This window comes from Hippocampus comes, unplaced genomic scaffold, assembly GCF_001891065.2.
Source record: "Hippocampus comes isolate QL1 unplaced genomic scaffold, H_comes_QL1_v1.1 scaffold45, whole genome shotgun sequence".
Lineage (NCBI taxonomy): Eukaryota > Metazoa > Chordata > Actinopteri > Syngnathiformes > Syngnathidae > Hippocampus > Hippocampus comes.
Genome location: NW_017805783.1, coordinates 1,811,823 through 1,830,768, shown reverse-complemented (window position 1 = coordinate 1,830,768; position 18,946 = coordinate 1,811,823). Strand labels below are relative to the sequence as shown.

The 18,946-nt window shown below is 40.5% G+C and overlaps 2 protein-coding genes across 3 annotated transcripts in view; one reads left to right on the top strand and one right to left on the bottom strand.

The window, feature by feature from the left end:
- hk2 (hexokinase 2) overlaps positions 1-1,154 on the bottom strand; it is a 35,689-nt gene extending 34,535 nt beyond the window's left edge. The window contains exon 1 of the mRNA XM_019885252.1: positions 956-1,154. Within this exon, the coding sequence (XP_019740811.1) occupies positions 956-1,015 (60 nt within the window). The 5' untranslated portion in view covers positions 1,016-1,154. The remainder of the gene's footprint in view (positions 1-955) is intronic.
- Positions 1,155-3,511: 2,357 nt separating this feature from the next.
- On the top strand, positions 3,512-14,181 carry figla (folliculogenesis specific bHLH transcription factor). 2 transcript variants are annotated; one of them, XM_019885289.1, is made up of 5 exons: positions 3,512-3,714; positions 5,937-6,083; positions 6,170-6,259; positions 7,281-7,433; positions 14,063-14,181. In XM_019885289.1, the coding sequence occupies exons 1-5, from the start codon at positions 3,529-3,531 to the stop codon at positions 14,075-14,077; spliced, it is 591 nt and encodes a 196-aa protein (XP_019740848.1). In that variant the 5' UTR covers positions 3,512-3,528; the 3' UTR covers positions 14,078-14,181. The 2 variants fall into 2 exon arrangements, with proteins under 2 accessions (XP_019740848.1, XP_019740847.1); XM_019885288.1 differs by having other exon boundaries at positions 3,512-3,726.
- The last annotated feature ends 4,765 nt before the right edge of the window (positions 14,182-18,946 follow it).

Sequence of the window (18,946 nt, the reverse complement as noted above, 5' to 3'; positions counted from 1 at the left end):
TGTGTGTGTGCGTGTGTGCGTGTGTGCGTGTGTGTGTGTGTGTGTGTGTGTGTGTGTGTGTGTGTGTGTGTGTGGACATATCCCCCCCCACCCCCAAATATTCAGTGTTCAACACAATCATATATTTGACGTTTTGCTTGGATTTTCAATCCCGATTTAACCACAAGGACAAATCAGTTGCAGTATAGCTGTATTTTGAGCCACATCTTGTCATTAAAAACGTGCAGAATTATTGATTTGTCAAATACTGATAGACAGCAATCAAAACGCATACGAATAGTATTAAGGGCAATACTCAGCATTAAAATGAGTGCCAGTTTATTCCCGACCAAGACCCCGTTTTGCCCACTGATCAATTGTATCGAGCACGCACAAGTGGTTGGTGCAGGGGAAGGGTGAAAAACTATAAACAAAGGTGACGTCTACATCAGCCTTGACTATCACTTGTTTTATTTTAGAAAAAATGATGGCGGCTCTCCGTCTAATGTCCCGCGATGCTATTTCTACTCTGGGGCGGATCCAACTACCTTCGTCCCACATTGAAATGTTGAACTGTAAGACTTGAAATATCCCAGTAACATTTTCAGGTCGGAAATGAGCACATTTACACAAATACAACTCAGACGTTTCTTTGAACACTATGACATTTGACCGACAATGCTTAATATGAACAACGAAACTCATATTCAAACATACTGTGACTTGGAAGTTTGAAAGTAAATTACGAAAGGAAAACTTGCTTTTCTCACGGGCGAGTAGCATCCGGTTTCAAGATGTCCTTCTTAACAGGTGACAACGACGTTATTTGAGTACAGTAGACGTACGACAAGCGTGTAAGTCGTGTTACTCGTTTGACCAGTCTTCACGGAGACAAACCTTATGGAGCATTCAGTAAATGTCTTCAAAATCCTTTTTCATTATTATTTGTACAACTACTTCCAGTGGCGTTACTCACTTTATGTTCTTGATCATCATGAAGTTCGGCGCAGTAGTTAGTCAACAGACCCGAAGACATGTTTGTTGCTGATTTAGTCGGTCTTTCTTCGAATGGACAACAGCATATAATAGTTTTTCAATGAATGCATTCAGCTGTTTACACAAACACCACCCAGTTTCTTGTGTTTGCGTTTTACAATCACTCAGTTAAAAAAATTCACAGCTTCCGGGACTGGTTTTTTGGTGATGTCACGGAAATTCACAACTTTGATTGGCTGCGAAGAAGACACAGATAGTCTGAGGACGTGCACACATAGCTGCCATCTGTAACTGGGACTTTCCGGCCATCTCGCTGTCATTTCTCGCTTTCACTCGTAGCAACGGTTGGCTCCAATAAATTAATCATAACTCACTTTGATTTTGACACGGTTTGGTTAGTTATAAACAGCCATGTAGTTCTTTAATGTTTGTAGACATGCACCTCTGAGATATGAAAAAAATCATACTATTGTGTGGCTTTAGTCTCCCATGGACACATTTTTGAGAATACATTTTTAATACATGTATAAAAGTTCCATTATTGTAACCCAGTGCTTCTCAATTATTTTCTGTCCTGCACCCCCCCATGAACTCAACTCAACTGGATTTATAGAGCACTTTCAAACAGCCATCGCTGCACAAAAAGTGCTGTACATGGAGCAACTAACATATACAACAGTAAAGCAACAAATCGGTAACAAAGTGACAAAATGAAGAAGAAGACACCCCCCCCCCCGCCAGCGTGATTATAAATAGTATCATCTGTCCATAAAATTGTTATAAGTACACCTTTGCATAAGCTTGTATGCTTATCAACGTATAAGAGAATAAAAAAGAAAGAAATATGGACCAACTTACAACAAAGAATAGCTTTAAGGTTAACTGTAACAGAAAAGATTTAAAGTGCATCTGAAATTCAACAATAAAATTAAATCCTTAATTAAACTATTAACATTTTTTGCCTGGCCATGTCAATAATTAATGCATTCAAACTGATCACCAACATTAACTCAGAGCACAATATTTAAAAAAAACTTTAACCTGCAAAACAAAAAGATCTAAAATTATTTGTGCTGATTTTTTTTATTATCAAATACGATGGATTAATGGCTACAATACGGAAGAGGATTAGGGCCAATGAAAAAAAAACGTTGCAAGATTCTCACTGTTATCTCAGAAGTCTGTCTTTAAAGTGAGAATTATGAGAATAAAGTCAGAATTCTCACTTTAAAGTCAGACTTCTGACTTTATTCTCAGAATTCTGACTTTAGTCAGAGATTAAAGTGAGACTCTTGTTTTGTTTTTTTTTGCCTTCATTGGCCCTAATCCTCTTCCGTACTACAATGAGCACGTTTTGCAATGCACAGCTTTTCGAAGCGAGGTTTGAAGGACACAGAAACTCTCAGCTCATGCTCAATGTGTAGCCGGGACCTGTATTTTAGTTCACTTAAGTAGCAGTCACAAAGCGGGAAGTTTGTTGGCAATATTCGGCACCTTTTCGCTGAAAAAAACTCAAGCGGCTTATCAGCGTAATTGGGGTGTAATTTTTTTCAAGTGACGCCTTAATTTATTTGGCTTCATGCTGTCCACTACCAACATTTTTAGACACAGTAAGCACAAAAATGCTTCCTTGTCTGCCACCGTAGTCACAGTGAAGCCAAACCCTACGTACTCTTCGTCGTATTTCCTCCCTTTGAATGCTCCCTGCGCAAACTCTGCCAATGAGAGCGCCACTGCCCCCTATTGTAGTGGAGGTGCAAATGTACTTTATTCAAGGAAAAATCAAAATAAACAAAAATAAATAAATTAACTAATAAAAAAAAAATAAAAACGCTTTGGTCAAATGCGCGCCCCTTGACGGAGCCTCGCGCCCCACTATTTGAGAAACACTGCGCTAAGGGAAGAAATGCTCTTGTCAAAATAGCTTCGTCTTCGGATAGTCACGCCTGCCCATGGCTGCGCGTTTAGCTAATAGCTATACGTTTGGTCAATTTGTTTCGATTACTTCGTGTTTACTGCTTCTCCTTTCATTTATTGGCGGATTCTGCTTATTTCAACTTGCAAACTAATTTTAGAAGGGGGAGTCCCGACTGGCTAGGGTCGCGCACATTTCCGCCACGTCTGATGGAGTCAATTTGCCCACAGCTCGCAGGTTTATATTTGTGCAGCCCGGTCTCAAATGGGCCGTGGCCAGTACCTGTGGTCTGCGGACCGTAAGAAAACCAAATGCAGTGCGGAGAAATCCTTTACAAAAAAAGACGACGTACATCTGCGTTTGTTAGTTTGGGCACGCCTATAAATAACGCGTGACGAGTGTTGATAAAAAAAAAAATTTCCAAACCGGAAATTACCGATCAGTACTTTGGCAACGCGGGAGATTTGGTGCCAAGAAAGACCACGTTAAAGTCGGTGCTGCGCAGGTGTGGATAGCTGCCTGATTACTCCTGTCCTGTACTCCTGTTGCTCTCCCTCCTGCCTCGGCCTGAGGCCGTCACAGTCCATTAACGACCACCGGGAATTTCACATGAGAGTAATTAGACCATACTCGATAAAATGAAGGTTCCCGAAGAGGAGTTGATGAGTGACATTTTGAGGCGACTGACAGGCGAATCTGCTCTACCGGTTTACAGCAACATCGAGAAATTCAAACGAGTCAACGAGGACTACTACGTAGTTGCAGAGGACTTCCACGAAAGTGTGAGAAAAAGAGAACAGGTCAATGCTAAGGAGCGGCTTCGGGTGAGTGAGCGAGTGCGTAGAATAACCTCGATTTTGATTGCGAAGAGCGGCTATGCGATATTAATTCACCACTCTACAGGAACGAATTTAAGGGAAAGCACTATCCCCAACATTAGCTGGAACTCTTATCAACTGTTTATCTCTGCATAAAGTCGCTGTTAATTAGGGTCGCTACCTTTCAGATCTGGAAGTAAGGCACACTTATGGCGTAGCGGCAAAACCAATCGGGCGAAACAAATGTGGTTCCCCAAAACCCTGAAATGGAGCGTGGTCGACTGGTTAGCGCGTCGGCTTCACAGTGCAGAGGTGCTGGGTTCGATTCCGGCTCTGGCCTTATGGTGTGGAGTTTGCCTATTCATCCTGTTCCTGCGTGGGTTTTCTCGAGGTACTCCGGATTTCTTCCACATTTCCAAAATATGCGTGGCAGGTTAATGAAACAGTCTATATCACAGGTGTCAACGTCAAGTCCTGGGTGCAAGATCTACCCCGCCACATCATTTTATGTGGCCCGCGAAAGCAACTCAAGCATGTCAACTTCCATGATGATTGCTAAAGTCTGAACCAAAATTTCAAATTGTCATATCTAATCCATAACAACAATACTTGAACAAGCCATTATTCTTGACTTCTCATTTCAAAACAAGTTATCCGCCAATTTGTTGTTCGCTGTGTATGTAATATCTGGAGGTGGTGAAACATTTATGGTTTTACAAAATTCACAGTTATAACGGACCTCCAATGTGGCCCATGACAAAAAAAAAGTTTAACACCCCTGCTCTTAATTGTCCCTTGTTATCCGCCAATTTGTTGTTCGCTGTGTATGTAATATCTGGAGGTGGTGAAACATTTATGGTTTTACAAAATTCACAGTTATAACGAACCTCCAATGTGGCCCATGACAAAAAAAAAAGTTTAACATCCCTGCTCTTAATTGTCCCTTGGTGAGAGTGTGAGCGCAGATGAATGTTCATCTCTGTGTGCCCAGCGATTGGCTGGCAATCAGTTCAGGGTGTGCCCTGCCAGAAGACAGCTGGATTAGGCTCCAGCACGCCCCGTGACCCTTGTGAGGTTAAGTGGATCAGAAAATAGATGGATGGAAAACCCTCAAATGCATAGAATCCATGTATTTTTTTAATATGAAAAAACAAAATGGTTTGATTTAATTGACAATATTTAACATGTCATATCAGCCACTGGGCTACGGGCTCACCTAGTGGTCAGTGAGGAAGGAGAAGTCTAGAAAGCATTTAGACGTACTTAAAGTTTAAAGTGCTTTATTAGCGATTCACATAATTTTTAAATAAATTGAAGTAGCCTGAGCATAACCTATAGGCAATTAGAAAGTGCTGTAAATTAAACAATGATTTGTACTCTCACATTTTTAACAATAATGAAACACTTAATAGCCTGAACTTGAGCATATAGACCTGTATTGTATACATATAAAGTGCTGTAAATTAAACAAAGCCTCTCTGGGGAGACTTTTACTGAGAGAGGACAATACTTAAATTAAATCTCTTTTAAAAATGCTGTAAATGGAACAACTCTGGACACCGTTATTTTAAGACAAAGGAGAAAAATGAAACTTCTGTGCGTGCATACATGTTCAAGGCTGAATATACTGAGCTAGGCTAAACTTGAACATACTGTACATCATGTATATACTGTAGAATGCTGTAACAACCGTACAATCATGACAGGCAGCGTAAAGGCGCCAGGCTGCCTGCATGCATGCAGGCAGACAGAGGATTTGGCACAGACGAGAGGAGAACCCATCAGATATAGGCTACGTTCGCGGAATACCACGTTGCTGTCTTTAATATTTCCTGCCTTTTGTTCATTATTGTTAAATCCATTGTTCACCTGTGTTTGTGTGTGAGACAGATGCATGGGACAATTGGGAAAACATGGAACATACCACGTCCCGCATTGCTTTAATGTAGGACACAAAATTTTATTCCCAATTAAAGGACAATTCTGTATTTTACGGGACGGGCGGCAACCTTATTTCAAATAGATTTAGTGGAGTTAATTTTGGTTCCACTTATATTTGAGTCATCCCATAATTAGAGGGTAGGTATTATTTCTGTTGTTGTTGACACTATTGTTTCTGTACACCGATAATGAGTTGAGATCAAGGCCTTTGAATGATTTCTTGTGGTTGCTCCCGAAAGATGGCCCCTAACATTCAGATCATGTTCATTGTGTTTTTAACTTTGCAGATACGGAACCTTAACACCATGTTCTCACGCTTGAAGCGAATGGTACCTCTGATGCGACCAGACCGCAAGCCCAGCAAAGTAGACACTCTTAAAGCTGCGACAGAGTACATTCGATTACTACTTGCAGTTTTGCAAGACACTGAAACTGTATGGCATCTATCATTTTTCCTGTAACTGAATGCAGTAGTAGTTATTTTTAAGTTTATCCATTATTGTTGCTTTGTGCTCATTAGACCGAGGGCAGTGAGACAGACTTCCTAAAGAATGCAATCGCCTATGGTCAGCCAGAAGGCTTTGACAGTGATCTTTGGAGGGTGGATGATGTAAGTCTCTCTCTTAATGTTCTCTATTGAAGAGTTTTATGAAAGTTCACAATTTAGTAGAAATGAAATTAATAATCAGGTGTGTGTGTGTCACACATTGTCTCATGGTTGTCAGCCTTTCAACTTGATAAAAAAATCACAGATCAATCCAAAATTGTACCAATCTATACAAACAACTTAATTTATTCACTGTACAGTTGACCCTCACCAATTCGCGGAGAATTGGGACTGCCCCAGCCAACGAATGGTCAAAATGTGCTCGTAAGTGACATCCACTGAAATGCATTGGGAAAAAAAAAAACCCAACAAAATAAACCCTAAAAATTCTGCCAAAAATGACAACGTTCAATATATGGAAAATTGTGGGTGAGGGTAATCTGACAACCTTATGTCCCCCACCAAAAATCTCCTTCATCTTTAAAAATTGGGGAAAAACTCTGACTATATGCTGAGAAATCTTGCATTTACCAATAGCAGCACAGAATGTCCATGCAGTGAAGATTGTTTGCTGTAACGTCTTATACAGAGCCGAACAAAATGATGTCATTGTTGATCACCAAATTTTGACATTGATAACCAATTTTTGCATAACATGCAAAATATCTACCAATCAGATCAATGTAAGCTCTCTCAGCATATGTAAGTGGTGCTCTCTTTCAATGTTTCAGTGATAAGCGGGAGGTGGGGGGGGGTGTAAATATTCATGTATCCCTTGAACACTGATGATAGCATTTGAGCTGCTTGCTTGCTATCAACGGATTGAGTGGATTTATAGCTCAAAATGTAGCAACCTGAGCAAGATCTCTTTGCGGTGGGTATTGGACAAAAGAGAAGAAATGTTTACCGGTAGCCACCAAATGTATGAGTCTGCATAAACAAAGAATTAAGGTTTTTTGTACGTGGTTTACATTACAGTTTCTGAATCTATCGGAGGACCACACTGAAGACTGCTTCATCATGCCCGTATGAGTCTGCATAAACAAAGAATTAAGGTTTTTTTTGCACGTGGTTTACATTACAGTTTCTGAATCTATCTGAGGACCACACTGAAGACTGCTTCATCATGCCTTCTGAATCAGGAACAGAAGATGGCGATTTGACCAGACTGGTGTTCCAACATTGTGCGATGCCTGCATACCAGTTCATCATTCAAGGAGCAACCGACCAATCTTCGGTAACACATGTTGTGCATGTTTTGGCGTCTTGACACAGAATAAGTTGTATGGAAAAGTATTGACAGGTATAAATGCTGTCAACAGGGGTTTAAATAGTGTGGCACCATGCAGGTGGGGTGCATGATAGGAACATTTGCAAGAAATTCTGCTTCAGTGGCAATGTACAAACGTGTCGCTAATCGGCACAGCATTGCACTTTGTACTTCTCCTGGCAAAAAATATGCAATCACGATCGAGGGCTGGGCGATCATTCACTGTCTATGTATCTCACGAGACACATTATCAATATAAAATGCCGTAGATACATTTGAAAACTCAGGAAGCAAATCGTGGAATTGTGCATGTTGTAGGCATAGATGATGGTATAGTGTTAGATCTGTGCCCTAATTAAAGCATATAAGAGATTTAAAGCCCAAAAGAGTATACAGTGAGTGCATCAGAGCCGCTCATTTGCAGACACAAAGGAGAAGCTGAACCAACAAAGAAGTGTGTGCAGGTGGCGCTGCGCATGTAGTGTGGCAACATTTTGTTCAAATAAATGAGCAGTTGAATCCGTACAACACTTGTAATAAGATTATATTGTGCATAGCAGCCTAATTTTAACACCTCTAAATGGATATGTAGCATTGCGCTCAAGTAAAAGCATGAATGGACTGGCAATAAAGAGACCGTTCAAGGATAAAGTAGACAGTGGGCCAACTGTGATACATTCAATCCAAGCGAATATGAGTTAGCCACACTTGTGTTGAATCAACCCTGAATAAGAGTTCATGTAACTGTCGACGCTACTGCTTTAGGGTAGCGTCTTCAGCAAATAAGCGTTTAAAGTGCATTGTTGGCGGAGCAACTTTGGACATTACACATGTCAGCATACATAAATTAATTTTCCCACCAGAAATTATAAATTGCATTTTTCCTCTTCATAGTTCTGCTCTATTCAATTTGATATTTAATTACTTGACATATTTTATATTTAATCAAATTTGGTTGTTTTCTTATTGTAAATAGTTTTAAAAAAAGCAATTACTATTGCACTATTGACTGATATGAAATACTTGTGTGAAAAAATTTTCAGCCATATCACCCTTCCCTCTGAAGCACATTGTTTAAAAAAGGTATTTGATTCATCTATTTATTGACCAGTTTGACTTTCGACAGTTGAATTGACATCTGAATTAAAGGTCAAATCCATCCATCCATTGTCTGAGCCGCTAATCCTAATGAGGGTCGCGGGCTAAAAGTTAAAATAAAATTGCTTAAATTTGTCATTTTTCTTGCCCCCCCCACGGCCTCGTTCCTTATTTTGAATTATAAAAAAACAAAACAATTGACATTGATCAATTTGAAATACTTGTATAAACTGGTGAGCTGAATCACCATTCTTGGAGGATGTTCATCCAGTAGTTTGTACTTGTAGAAACAAATTCGATCACAGACATGACACAAAACAAAAGTCTTTTCAAATGGCAACTTCCTGATTTTAAGAAAAATGTGGTAGTTAGTATCAGTTACATTTTTAGACCATGCCCAGGGAAAAATTGTGCAATCACTCAGTTCTGAGGGGAAAAAAAGGGATAGCCCCCTGTAAATTTTCATTCCCAAAACTTAAACTTGCATCCAATTAGATCTGCTCATTAGTCCGGCGTTACATAAACGGGATTGAGCGACTGATTTGAATCATGGCTCCAACATGGGCAGTGTCAACGGAAACAAAGGAGAGCTTATCAAACTTCTTAAAGAATGTAAATCATCGCGCAATGTTGCACAAGATTTTGGTTGTTCAGTCAGGTGTGTATAAAATTTGGAAGAAGTAAAAACAACACTGGAAGGTTGTTAAAGGCAAGCATGCAAGTAGACCAAGGAAAGACAGAAAATGCAGAGCAAAACAAATGGGCAGAAACTGGAGTCAGTCTGTTACTCGGTTATAAGAAACTGCCTAAAGTAAATGGGATTTGTTCACAAAAAAGCAAAACAAAAGCAATCCTTAACACAAATAGAAAAAAAGATGATGTTGCTATGCGCTAAGAAAAGCAATCGTGGAGTATGGATGACTGGATGAAAGTCAAGTTGTTGACATGTTGGACACTTTTGTATCCCGTCAATTGAAAGAATGTTTGGGGATGATGAAATAGTTTTTCATGATGGTTGCACCTGGCCATAGAACAAAAACTGTGAAAGGTTTCCTTGGAGAAAGACAGCAGGTCAATGTCACGGCCTGCAAGTAGTCCAGATCTCAATGCAACAGAAAATCATTGCAAGTTGAAGAAAATGTTCCAAAATGTGGCTCCAACTTGAAAGGCTGATTTGGCAAAAGCAATCGGTGTAAGCTGCATCCAGATTGATGAAGAGTACTGTTTATCACTCATTTAGCCCAGGCCTCCAAGACGGCGGTGTGTTGAAGTGTTTTGGGGTCATGGTTCCATAGTTTTGGGGGGGTTGTTTGCTTGTTTGTTTTCTTTCCTTCAGAAAAATGAATCAATTTTTTTACTCTCCTGCCTGATCCAAATGAGTAACTGCTGATGACTACTACCTTTTTTTCTTCTTCTTGACTCTTTTGGTGTTCAAGCCAGAAAGTTGCCATTTGAAATGCTTTTTTTTTTTTTTTTTTTTTTGGTCATGTCTATCTCCTTTTTTTATTTAATTCCCCACCACCCCCACAAATCTAAACTGAGTGAATGAACGTCCTCGGAGACTCGTGGTTCCATTATGATTATTTTATTTTTTTTGTTTCTAAAAGATGTTCACTTTTCATATGATATCAGACCACTGTGGCTCTTTAGCTTGCGAAAGTTGCTGTAGGACGCAAAAATACAAAGTAACAACTGGTATAGTGACAGTCATGCAGCGTTGCTTACACTTCCAATTCAAAATAAAGGGACACAGCAATTTGTCAGATCCTGGTAACAAGTGTATTGCTACTTCCTTTGTCTCAATGAAACAAGGAATTGTTTGCTGCAATATCAATACAGTATTGTTCTTATCGAGCTCCATGAGTCATGACCATGTCTGGTACTCTGGGTGTTTTTTCTCCACGGTTGCAGGATATTTTAATCACATGAAACTGAGTGACGCGTAAAGGTTTTGCAAGTACATCTTTTGAGCAACCCGGGGAAACAATGCGGTTGATTGTGTGTATACAGTAAACCCCTGACTATTGGTGCTTCGCTATTCACCTATCAGTTATTTGCGAACAAACAAGTCTATTTGCAGGTAGAGGGCCTTTATATAATACTTTAGATGCCACGATATGGTGGTGCCAAATCCCGGTCTTAAATAGGATTTGTTCTTCAGGCGGTATATTGAAGTGGTCCCGACCGAGAGACGGGCTTTGTATGTCAAGGCGATTGGGTTTGTGGAAGTTGAGTCTTTTGCTGCATGAACCCATACACTTCAGTTGCTTCCGCCTCAACCCCTGCCCCAAAATGAAATATGAAAAGCAAATTTATTTTTCAGGGTGATTTGAAGTTTTGAGACTGTTGCCGGAAAGGTTTGTGGTGTATTTACAGTTGAAACTATTAATGTAGAAAAGGAGATTGTAAAGTTTTTTTTTTTTTTGTTTTTTTAATTCATGTGATTTCATCAAGTACTTGGTTGGAGTGTTTGCTCTTCATGGTAGGGCTCCATTCTTATATTCTTCTCCACACACACCCGCAATAGTAGTGATTGTTATTTTCACAAAGTAGTTGGCACCCTCATCCCTCTCAGCCTTGGTGGTGCTGCTTTTAACACGGTTGTGAGATCTGGGCCAAGTATTTTAACTCCCACCTTTTGTACAACTTTAATCGTTGGTAACATTAGCTGTAAGTCGATATCTGTGGAAAGTGGGGGAGAAATGCTCTGACGTGTATTTATTTTTCAATTATTGTCCCTCACACACACACACACGTATACAGTAATCCCTCGTTTATCGTGGTTAATGGGGACCAAAACCACCCGCTATAAACGAAAATCCGCGAAGTAGCGACCAGTAAACATAAAAAAAAAAATTATAAGACCGCAAAAAGTCAGCAAACGGTCCGCGAGAAGCTGCGAAAGTCAGCAAAACAGCGAGTCACACAGAGCAACATATACAGTACTGTACTCCATGTATGTATGTATGTATATATATATATATATATATATATATATATATATTTTGTAAATGAATATGTTTGAAAAAATCCGCGATGCACTGAAGCCGCCATAAATGAACCGCAAAATAGCGAGGGATCACTGTATATAAATATTCACTCTGACATACTGGTGGCAAATGCTAACTATCAATCTGCTTTCAAAGAGGCACCTTTCAGCAATAGTCAAGATGGAACACTCAAACTCTGCAATCAGAAACATTTGAAAGATTTGCCATTCATGAATGGTGGACACAAAGCATTTGATTGTGTTGACTCACATGTGATGCACTATACATTCAAACTATCTACTTCTTTGTCTCGTGTGTTTTGTTGATTTTGAAGGTGAAGAGGTTCTGATTGAGGCGGCTCCCACACAGCAATTTGCCCTACTTCACCGTTTTAATGAGCTACTGCTTTGACAAAAGCTGACCTTGTACATCCTGCTAGATTAGGAACAAATGATTGTAGGGATGTTCCAATCAGGGTTTTAAGATGTATACTGTATTGCCCCGAAAAGTCCTGGTTGAGTCATAGTGGCCTGAACCTTTCAGGTGTGTGTGTGTGTGTGTGTGTGTGTGTGTGTGTGTGTGTGTGTGTGTGTGTGTGTGTGATACCGACAGCAATATTTTAGCTCTGGATGCCAATAGCTATGGTCCCCCTCTGCTGTTTATGCAATAAACACATCACACCAACTAAAGTAGTTGTGCGGGAACTAAAGGCAAGGCAGATTTATTCATATGCATTTCATACATGAGCTAATTCGGTATGCTGCACAACATTTAAAAGCATTCACAAACACAAGAACTAAAGACACACACACACACACGAATCAAAGTATAAAAGGTAGCCTAATAAAATAGCATACAGCACGTCGACCTCGGAATGTAGAGGTCGTGGGTTCGATCCCAGCCTGGCCTCCCCATGTGGAGTTTGCATGTTCTCCCCGGGCCTGCGTGGGTTTTCTCCGGGTACCCCAGTTTCCTCCCACATTCCAAAAACATGCAGGTCAGGCTCATTGAACACTCTAAATCAGTGGTTCTTAACCTTGGTTCGATCGAACCCCAGTGTTTTGGTGAGTCGGTCTCAGGGGTTTGACGGAGCCTCTGCCATGGAGGGTAAGACTCACGTGACTCATCAACTAATCAACATGTTAATTAGTTATGACATGCCCGGTTGGCCATCACTGGCTGCAGATGATCACATGATATTGCTTGTCCAATCAGTGTTGTGGGAAATGTAGTTCGCTTAGTATTCAACGTGTGACTGTCGTGATAGTATGCCGTCCAATTAAAAAAAAAAAAAAAAAAGTACTGTATACTTATCTCTTGAAATTTTATTTACTATTGTCTGTTTTTAATAAATTGCTTTTTTTCTTAATATCTTGAATTTGTAAAAAAAAAAATATATATATTTATTTTTCACTCATGAAGGGTTCGGTGAATGTGCATATTAACTAGATGGGTTCGGTACCTCTAAAAAGGTGAAGAACCACTGCTCTAAATTGTCCCTAGGTTTGAGTGTGAGTGCAAGTGGTTGTTCGTCTCTGTGTGATTGGTTGGCAACCGGTTCAGGGTGTCCCCTGCCTACTCCCCGATGACGGCTGGGATATGCTCCAGCACCCCTCGCGACCCTTGTGAGGATAAAGCGGATCGGAAAATGAATGAATAATTCTGTTGTCAGCTTATTCCATTTGCCAAAGCACAAAATCTTCAACGTTGATGTTGGGTGTCATACATTCCACAAATGATTATTGAGATTTATGCTGCCATAATGCAGTAAGAAACATAAGATTATTGTACAGTTTATTACCATTATCCATCCATTATGATCATGATTGTTAGTGTCGTGTTTTAAGCAGTGGTGTAGTGGGGATTTTTTAAGTGGGTGTACGCGATTCTGGGATGTTCTGTATATACATACAGAACATCAATCATAGGCTACAACACCAGTTGAACTAACGTTACATTTAATGTTTTACTACTCCAAAATAATCACAGGCCGACGTTATTAAGCATAACTCGCATTAGAACAATAATCGACAAACATTTCAATAAAAATTGAATGTGGCGTCGGGAGAAGTGGGTGGACGGCGTACCCCCGAGTACCACGCCCACTACATCCCTGGTTTTAAGTTTTTCAGCCCAAAAAGAGCGGAAAGACAAAAGATTCTTGCGGTATTGCAGTGCCCTCTCGTGGTGAAGTGTTGAACTACAATTTAATTCAAAAATTATTGATTGGGCATCACTCTGATCAATATACAGTTGCACTCGATGATTCAAACCACATTTCGAATTATATTTGCAAAGACTTCAAACCTGTACAACACTACCAACCAACAAAACAAGAGGAACTGAAATATCTCAGTACAATGTGTTCGTCAGTCAGACTTTCTAAAATGTCATTTACAATGTGGATTACACCATTGTCAATGCAATTGTACATGGATAATGTGTTCAATCAGAAGTACATTGAATGTAATTGTTAGAAACATTGGCAAATTAATTCTCCTCCCCCAGGGATCTTTACTATGAAGAACAACCTTCAGCAGCTTCAACAACCTTCAGCAAGATGCTAGAAGGTGCCCTTTATTTTTTTATTTCTTTTGCAAGTTGTATTAGTTTGTGATTGGAAAATTTATTTCACTATATGTGGTCTTGTTAACATTTACAATGGACAACATATTTTGATTTGACATGATTGTAAGTCTTAGTTTTGTACTTGCTGTACCATGTGCAAGATAATTGTGGGAAAAAATGTTTGTTTTATTTACTGTAATGGGAAATTAGTTTATTTAAAATAAATTAAAATGACAGCATTTTTTTTCCCAACTGTTGTCAAGTCTTCTGAATGTACAATTTTTTTCCCCATTCCAAATCATACAGGACATAAACGTTAGGAATCAAAGTTACATTTAAAATTTGCAGGTTAATCTCTTTTTCTTGTATGAATGGAGACTAAGGCGGCCAGGTGGTCAAGTGGTTAGCGCGTTGACCTCACAGTGCAGAAATGCAGGGTTCCATTCTGGCTCCAGCGTCCCTGTGTGGAGTTTGCATGTTCTTCCCGTGCCTGCGTGGGTTTACTCCGGGCACTCCGATTTTCTCCTACATTCCAAAAACATGTTTAGCAGGTTAATGGAACACTATACATTGTCCCTAAGTGTGAGTGTGAGCGCGGATGGTTGTTAGTCTCAGTGTACCCTGTGATTGGCTGGCAACCGGTTCGGGGTGTCCCCCACCTACGGCCCGAAGACAGCCGGGATAGGCACCCCCGCGACCCTTGTGAGGAAAATGGATGGGTGGAGTGGAGACTAAAAAAAAATCCACCCAAACCATGGTGTATCCAAAAATACTTGGCACACTGTGTTTGTCAAATTTCTTTCATCTGTGTAATTTTGCCTCAACACAGTGAGGAGTGTCTTTGATTTCCAGATCTGAAAGGAGGCAACCCAATTCACGTCACAGTCCACAGAGTCAAGTAGCTCGAGAGTACTCAGCTTTCCCCGCACCATGGATGACCCCAGGATTTTTTTCTCTCCTGGTGTGAAAGAGGGGCTTGACCTATACATAGGGGCGCAGAAAAAAATAATGTATGAATATATTTTGCGATGTCAACTAAAATGCTAGAGGGGCTTAACTGGGGTTTTACACATTTGTGACGGTACGATTTGGACTCAAATTTACACTGAAGTGCATTTCTCGAGGCGGATGGTACAAAATCTTCTGAATATGAGCAGCCCAATAACACAATTGGAAATTTGTCAACGACAACCCTTCATTGACCTTACACCTTTGAAGCAGAGCTTTAAGAATCCCAGGTACTTTATCCTTGCATAAACATTACATTGTTTTGGTCTATCATTTTAAAGATTCTTTTGTCAAAAACGCAAGACAGCAAAGAAAGAGCAACAAAAATTTCGGCAAGCTGTTCATCTTCTAATCAGCGACAAGGCCAGATTTTTCCATTTCTGAAGGTCACGTCTACGGTGAGTCATTACCGCCCTCCACCGTCTGGCTCCGGACCAGGGCCTGACCTACTAAGTGCGGCTGTGGTGGATTCTTATGCCATCCGCCACTGCATTGACTGTCTTTAGTTATTAACTGTTGGACACTTGCTATGCTCAATAAGCACATTCACCAGCAACCTGTAGCATTTGAGGGAAAGGGGGAGTTGTTTTTTTTTCTGGGTCCAAAGGTATGAAAGACTTGAAAGTGTTGAAGGAGAGAGTAGGTTGCTGCTTGTTCTGAAAACAGTAAAGACATATGACTTGCCTTCTTCACCTCTGCTTATCATTTACTGCATCTCCACAAGGTGATGTTTCTGGTCACATTCACCTTCAAATATTTGAAGCCAGACGGAGACAATTTCAAAGGGATATCCACTTGATCTAATTGAAGTCCCCATTGATTACAGATAGATAAGATAATGACCAGATTTGGTCTCCCGCAGGAGAAATGCTGCTACATACAGTGGACAATGCAGTGTAGACAAAATACAGTGCAGTCTAACACAACACTCATCCAAAATCCATAACACCTTACAGGCATATGCACACACCACACTGCCCTCATGTCCTTCAGCTTGTCTGTCTGCATCCCTCTAATTGTTTGTGAATTCGGCTGATAGCATGTGGGATAAATTAGTTTTTATCGTGCTTTAGTTGTGCACAGAAAGGGCTCCATACCGCCTTCCTGAGTTGAGGAGCTTACTACGGTAACTGGGCGGCCCGGTGATTCAGTGGTTAGCGTGTCAACTTCACAGTGCAGAGGTACCGGGTTTGATTCCAGCTCCGGCCTTCCTGTGTGGAGTTTGCATGTTCTCCCCGTGCCTGCGTGGGTTTTCGCCGGGTACTCCAGTTTTCTCCCACATTCAAAAAACATGCATGGCAGGTTGATTGAACACTCTAAATTGTCCCTAGGTGTGAGTGTGAGCGCAGATGGTTGTTCGTCTCTGTGTGCCCTGTGATTGGCTGGCAACCGGTTCAGAGTGTCCCCTGCCTCCTGCCCGAAGACAGCTGGGATAGGCTCCAGCACGCCCCGCAACCCCTGTTGCGAATCAGAAAATGGATGGATGGATGGATTACGGTAACTGATATACTTTGTAGTAGGCTTACAAACATAACAGTCGTCAGCATTAAGCTAATTTAATTTCTATTCCCAATACAGTGAAACTCCTCTACAACGAAATCATGTTTGCAGCAAGAAATTTTTCACAACAGGGGGTTTTTCACTGTAGCAAATTTGATCTCAGATGTAAGCACACACACACCCACACACACAAACGTATGTGTACACGCACACACAAACGTTTGTGTACTCTATTTTTATTCCAATAGTACATAAGTATGAGCACACACTTATTTGACACTTCATATTGTCAGTGTAGAAAGAAAAAAAGGGAAAGAAATTGCGAAATTTACGATCAGCATTCACTTTCACTTACATCAATTTCTTGGAAAATGTATTTTATTTTGCTTGCTCCGTCTTTCATTTTGATCACTTTTACCCTCTCTTCCAGCATCAGAGCTCTTCTTGTCTTAGCTGCTTGACATCAAAAGGTCCGTTTTGTAGCCATTTTAGCAATGCAACGTCCATCCTCGTCTGAATCTAACAATAACAAATACTTCCTGGCATGCAATGAACTTTTAAGCCAGCCACGGGGCGCTTCGTAGTCCTCGATGGCCATAGTTAGCTCTCGAAGGCTAAAAACCTTACGCTAACTGGAGCGCTTCTCTCTCATTAGCGCTCCAGTGGCTCGACGGACATTCAAATAAACGAACGTTTCCTCGAATGCTTTACTTGTTATCATGCTAAAAACAGCCACGGGACGTTTCGTAGTCCTCGATGGCCATAGTTAGCTCTCGAAGGCTAAAAACCTTACGCTAACTGGAGCGCTAATGAGAGAGAAGCGCTCCAGTTAGCGTAAGGTTTTTCGCCTTCGAGAGCTAACTATGGCCATCGAGGACTACGAAGCGTCCCGTGGGTGTTTTTAGCATGATAAAAAGTAAAGTAAATGTCCGTCGAGCCATAAGCAATTTACTCTGAGCAGCTAATCGGATGCTACGGATCTAGCTTCAGTATCTACACACATAGACAGTGAGGTCTATGTGGCCTCTTGGCCAATCGGAGGCCAGGATGATGCTCGGTAAGCCAATAGCAGAGCAGCTATGAGTATGTTGAGCCCAGGAAACTCGCAGCTGTGACCGAAATAAACATCGTTCACTATGTAAACCAATGTGGTGGTTGCTGTTGCCTTTTTTCGAACGAAGCAGTAGAGGTCGCTGTTGGATAAGACTTCGTTGTAGTGAATGTCTTCGCGAGGCTGGAGCAGACAAAATGATTTCGTATAACGCAACAGGGGGTTTTTCGTCGTATGGGGGGCAGGAGAATGGGAATTGTGTTAATGCATGAAGATTTTTTCACATAAGGGGGTATTTTCGCCCATGCAGGTTTCGTTCTAGAGGAGTTTCACTGTATTATCACAATACATGTCGGGCTTAAAATAAATCGACAACGGTTCCATCATTCTTGCAAATAGAGCAGAGAAACGACACCCCTTTTGATCACCCCATTCTTTCGGAAAGAAATGTGACTGAATAGCATTACTAGACTGATATGCAGTAAACTAGTACAGGAAGCCTATCCAGGAAATAAATTATTCACCTAAACCAAATATCCACAACACCTCAAATAAATAGCTTAACTCCACTCTGTCAAAACCCTTTTCAGTGTCAAACTAAATCATTTATTAGTTTAGAACAATTGACGCTCTTGTGAATCCAATTTGGTCAACGGTGATAATTATGAGACTTATCTGAAGACAGAGTGAAAGCTTTTTCTAAAATTTCTCCATCCACATTTATCAGTGATATAGGTCCATAAGAAGTGCATAAATCTGGATTCTTCTCCTTTTTAAATCAGACATTAAGATCCAGAATGCAGTGACTCAAAATGAAGAGACTGCAGCCAGAAGCAGGATAAATTGTTTTTCTGTACCGTTCCCTCTTTCTCCTCACAAAACGTATTCCGTAAGGCGTTTTCAATAAATATCACAATACAACCCCCCCCCCCAAACAACTGAACAATAACAACAGGAACAAAATAAATCTTTTTAGCGCGTTTGTGAAACATCCTGAGGTCCGTCAGACTTTCACTAACAAAAATTAAATGTATTCGGCTCACATTCAAAATGTATTCATATCCATTACTGTACAAAGACTGCAAATCAGCATTACTGTTGAGGTAAGACTATAAAACGCAGGACTATACTAATTGGCTTTTTATATAGAGTTGCGCTTATTGTAAAATATTCACATTTTTGATCAATGATACTTTGCAATACACTGCACCCACTTCGATAATGTAACCTCTTCTTCATTCTGATTCCAAACAGAAGGTGGCGTC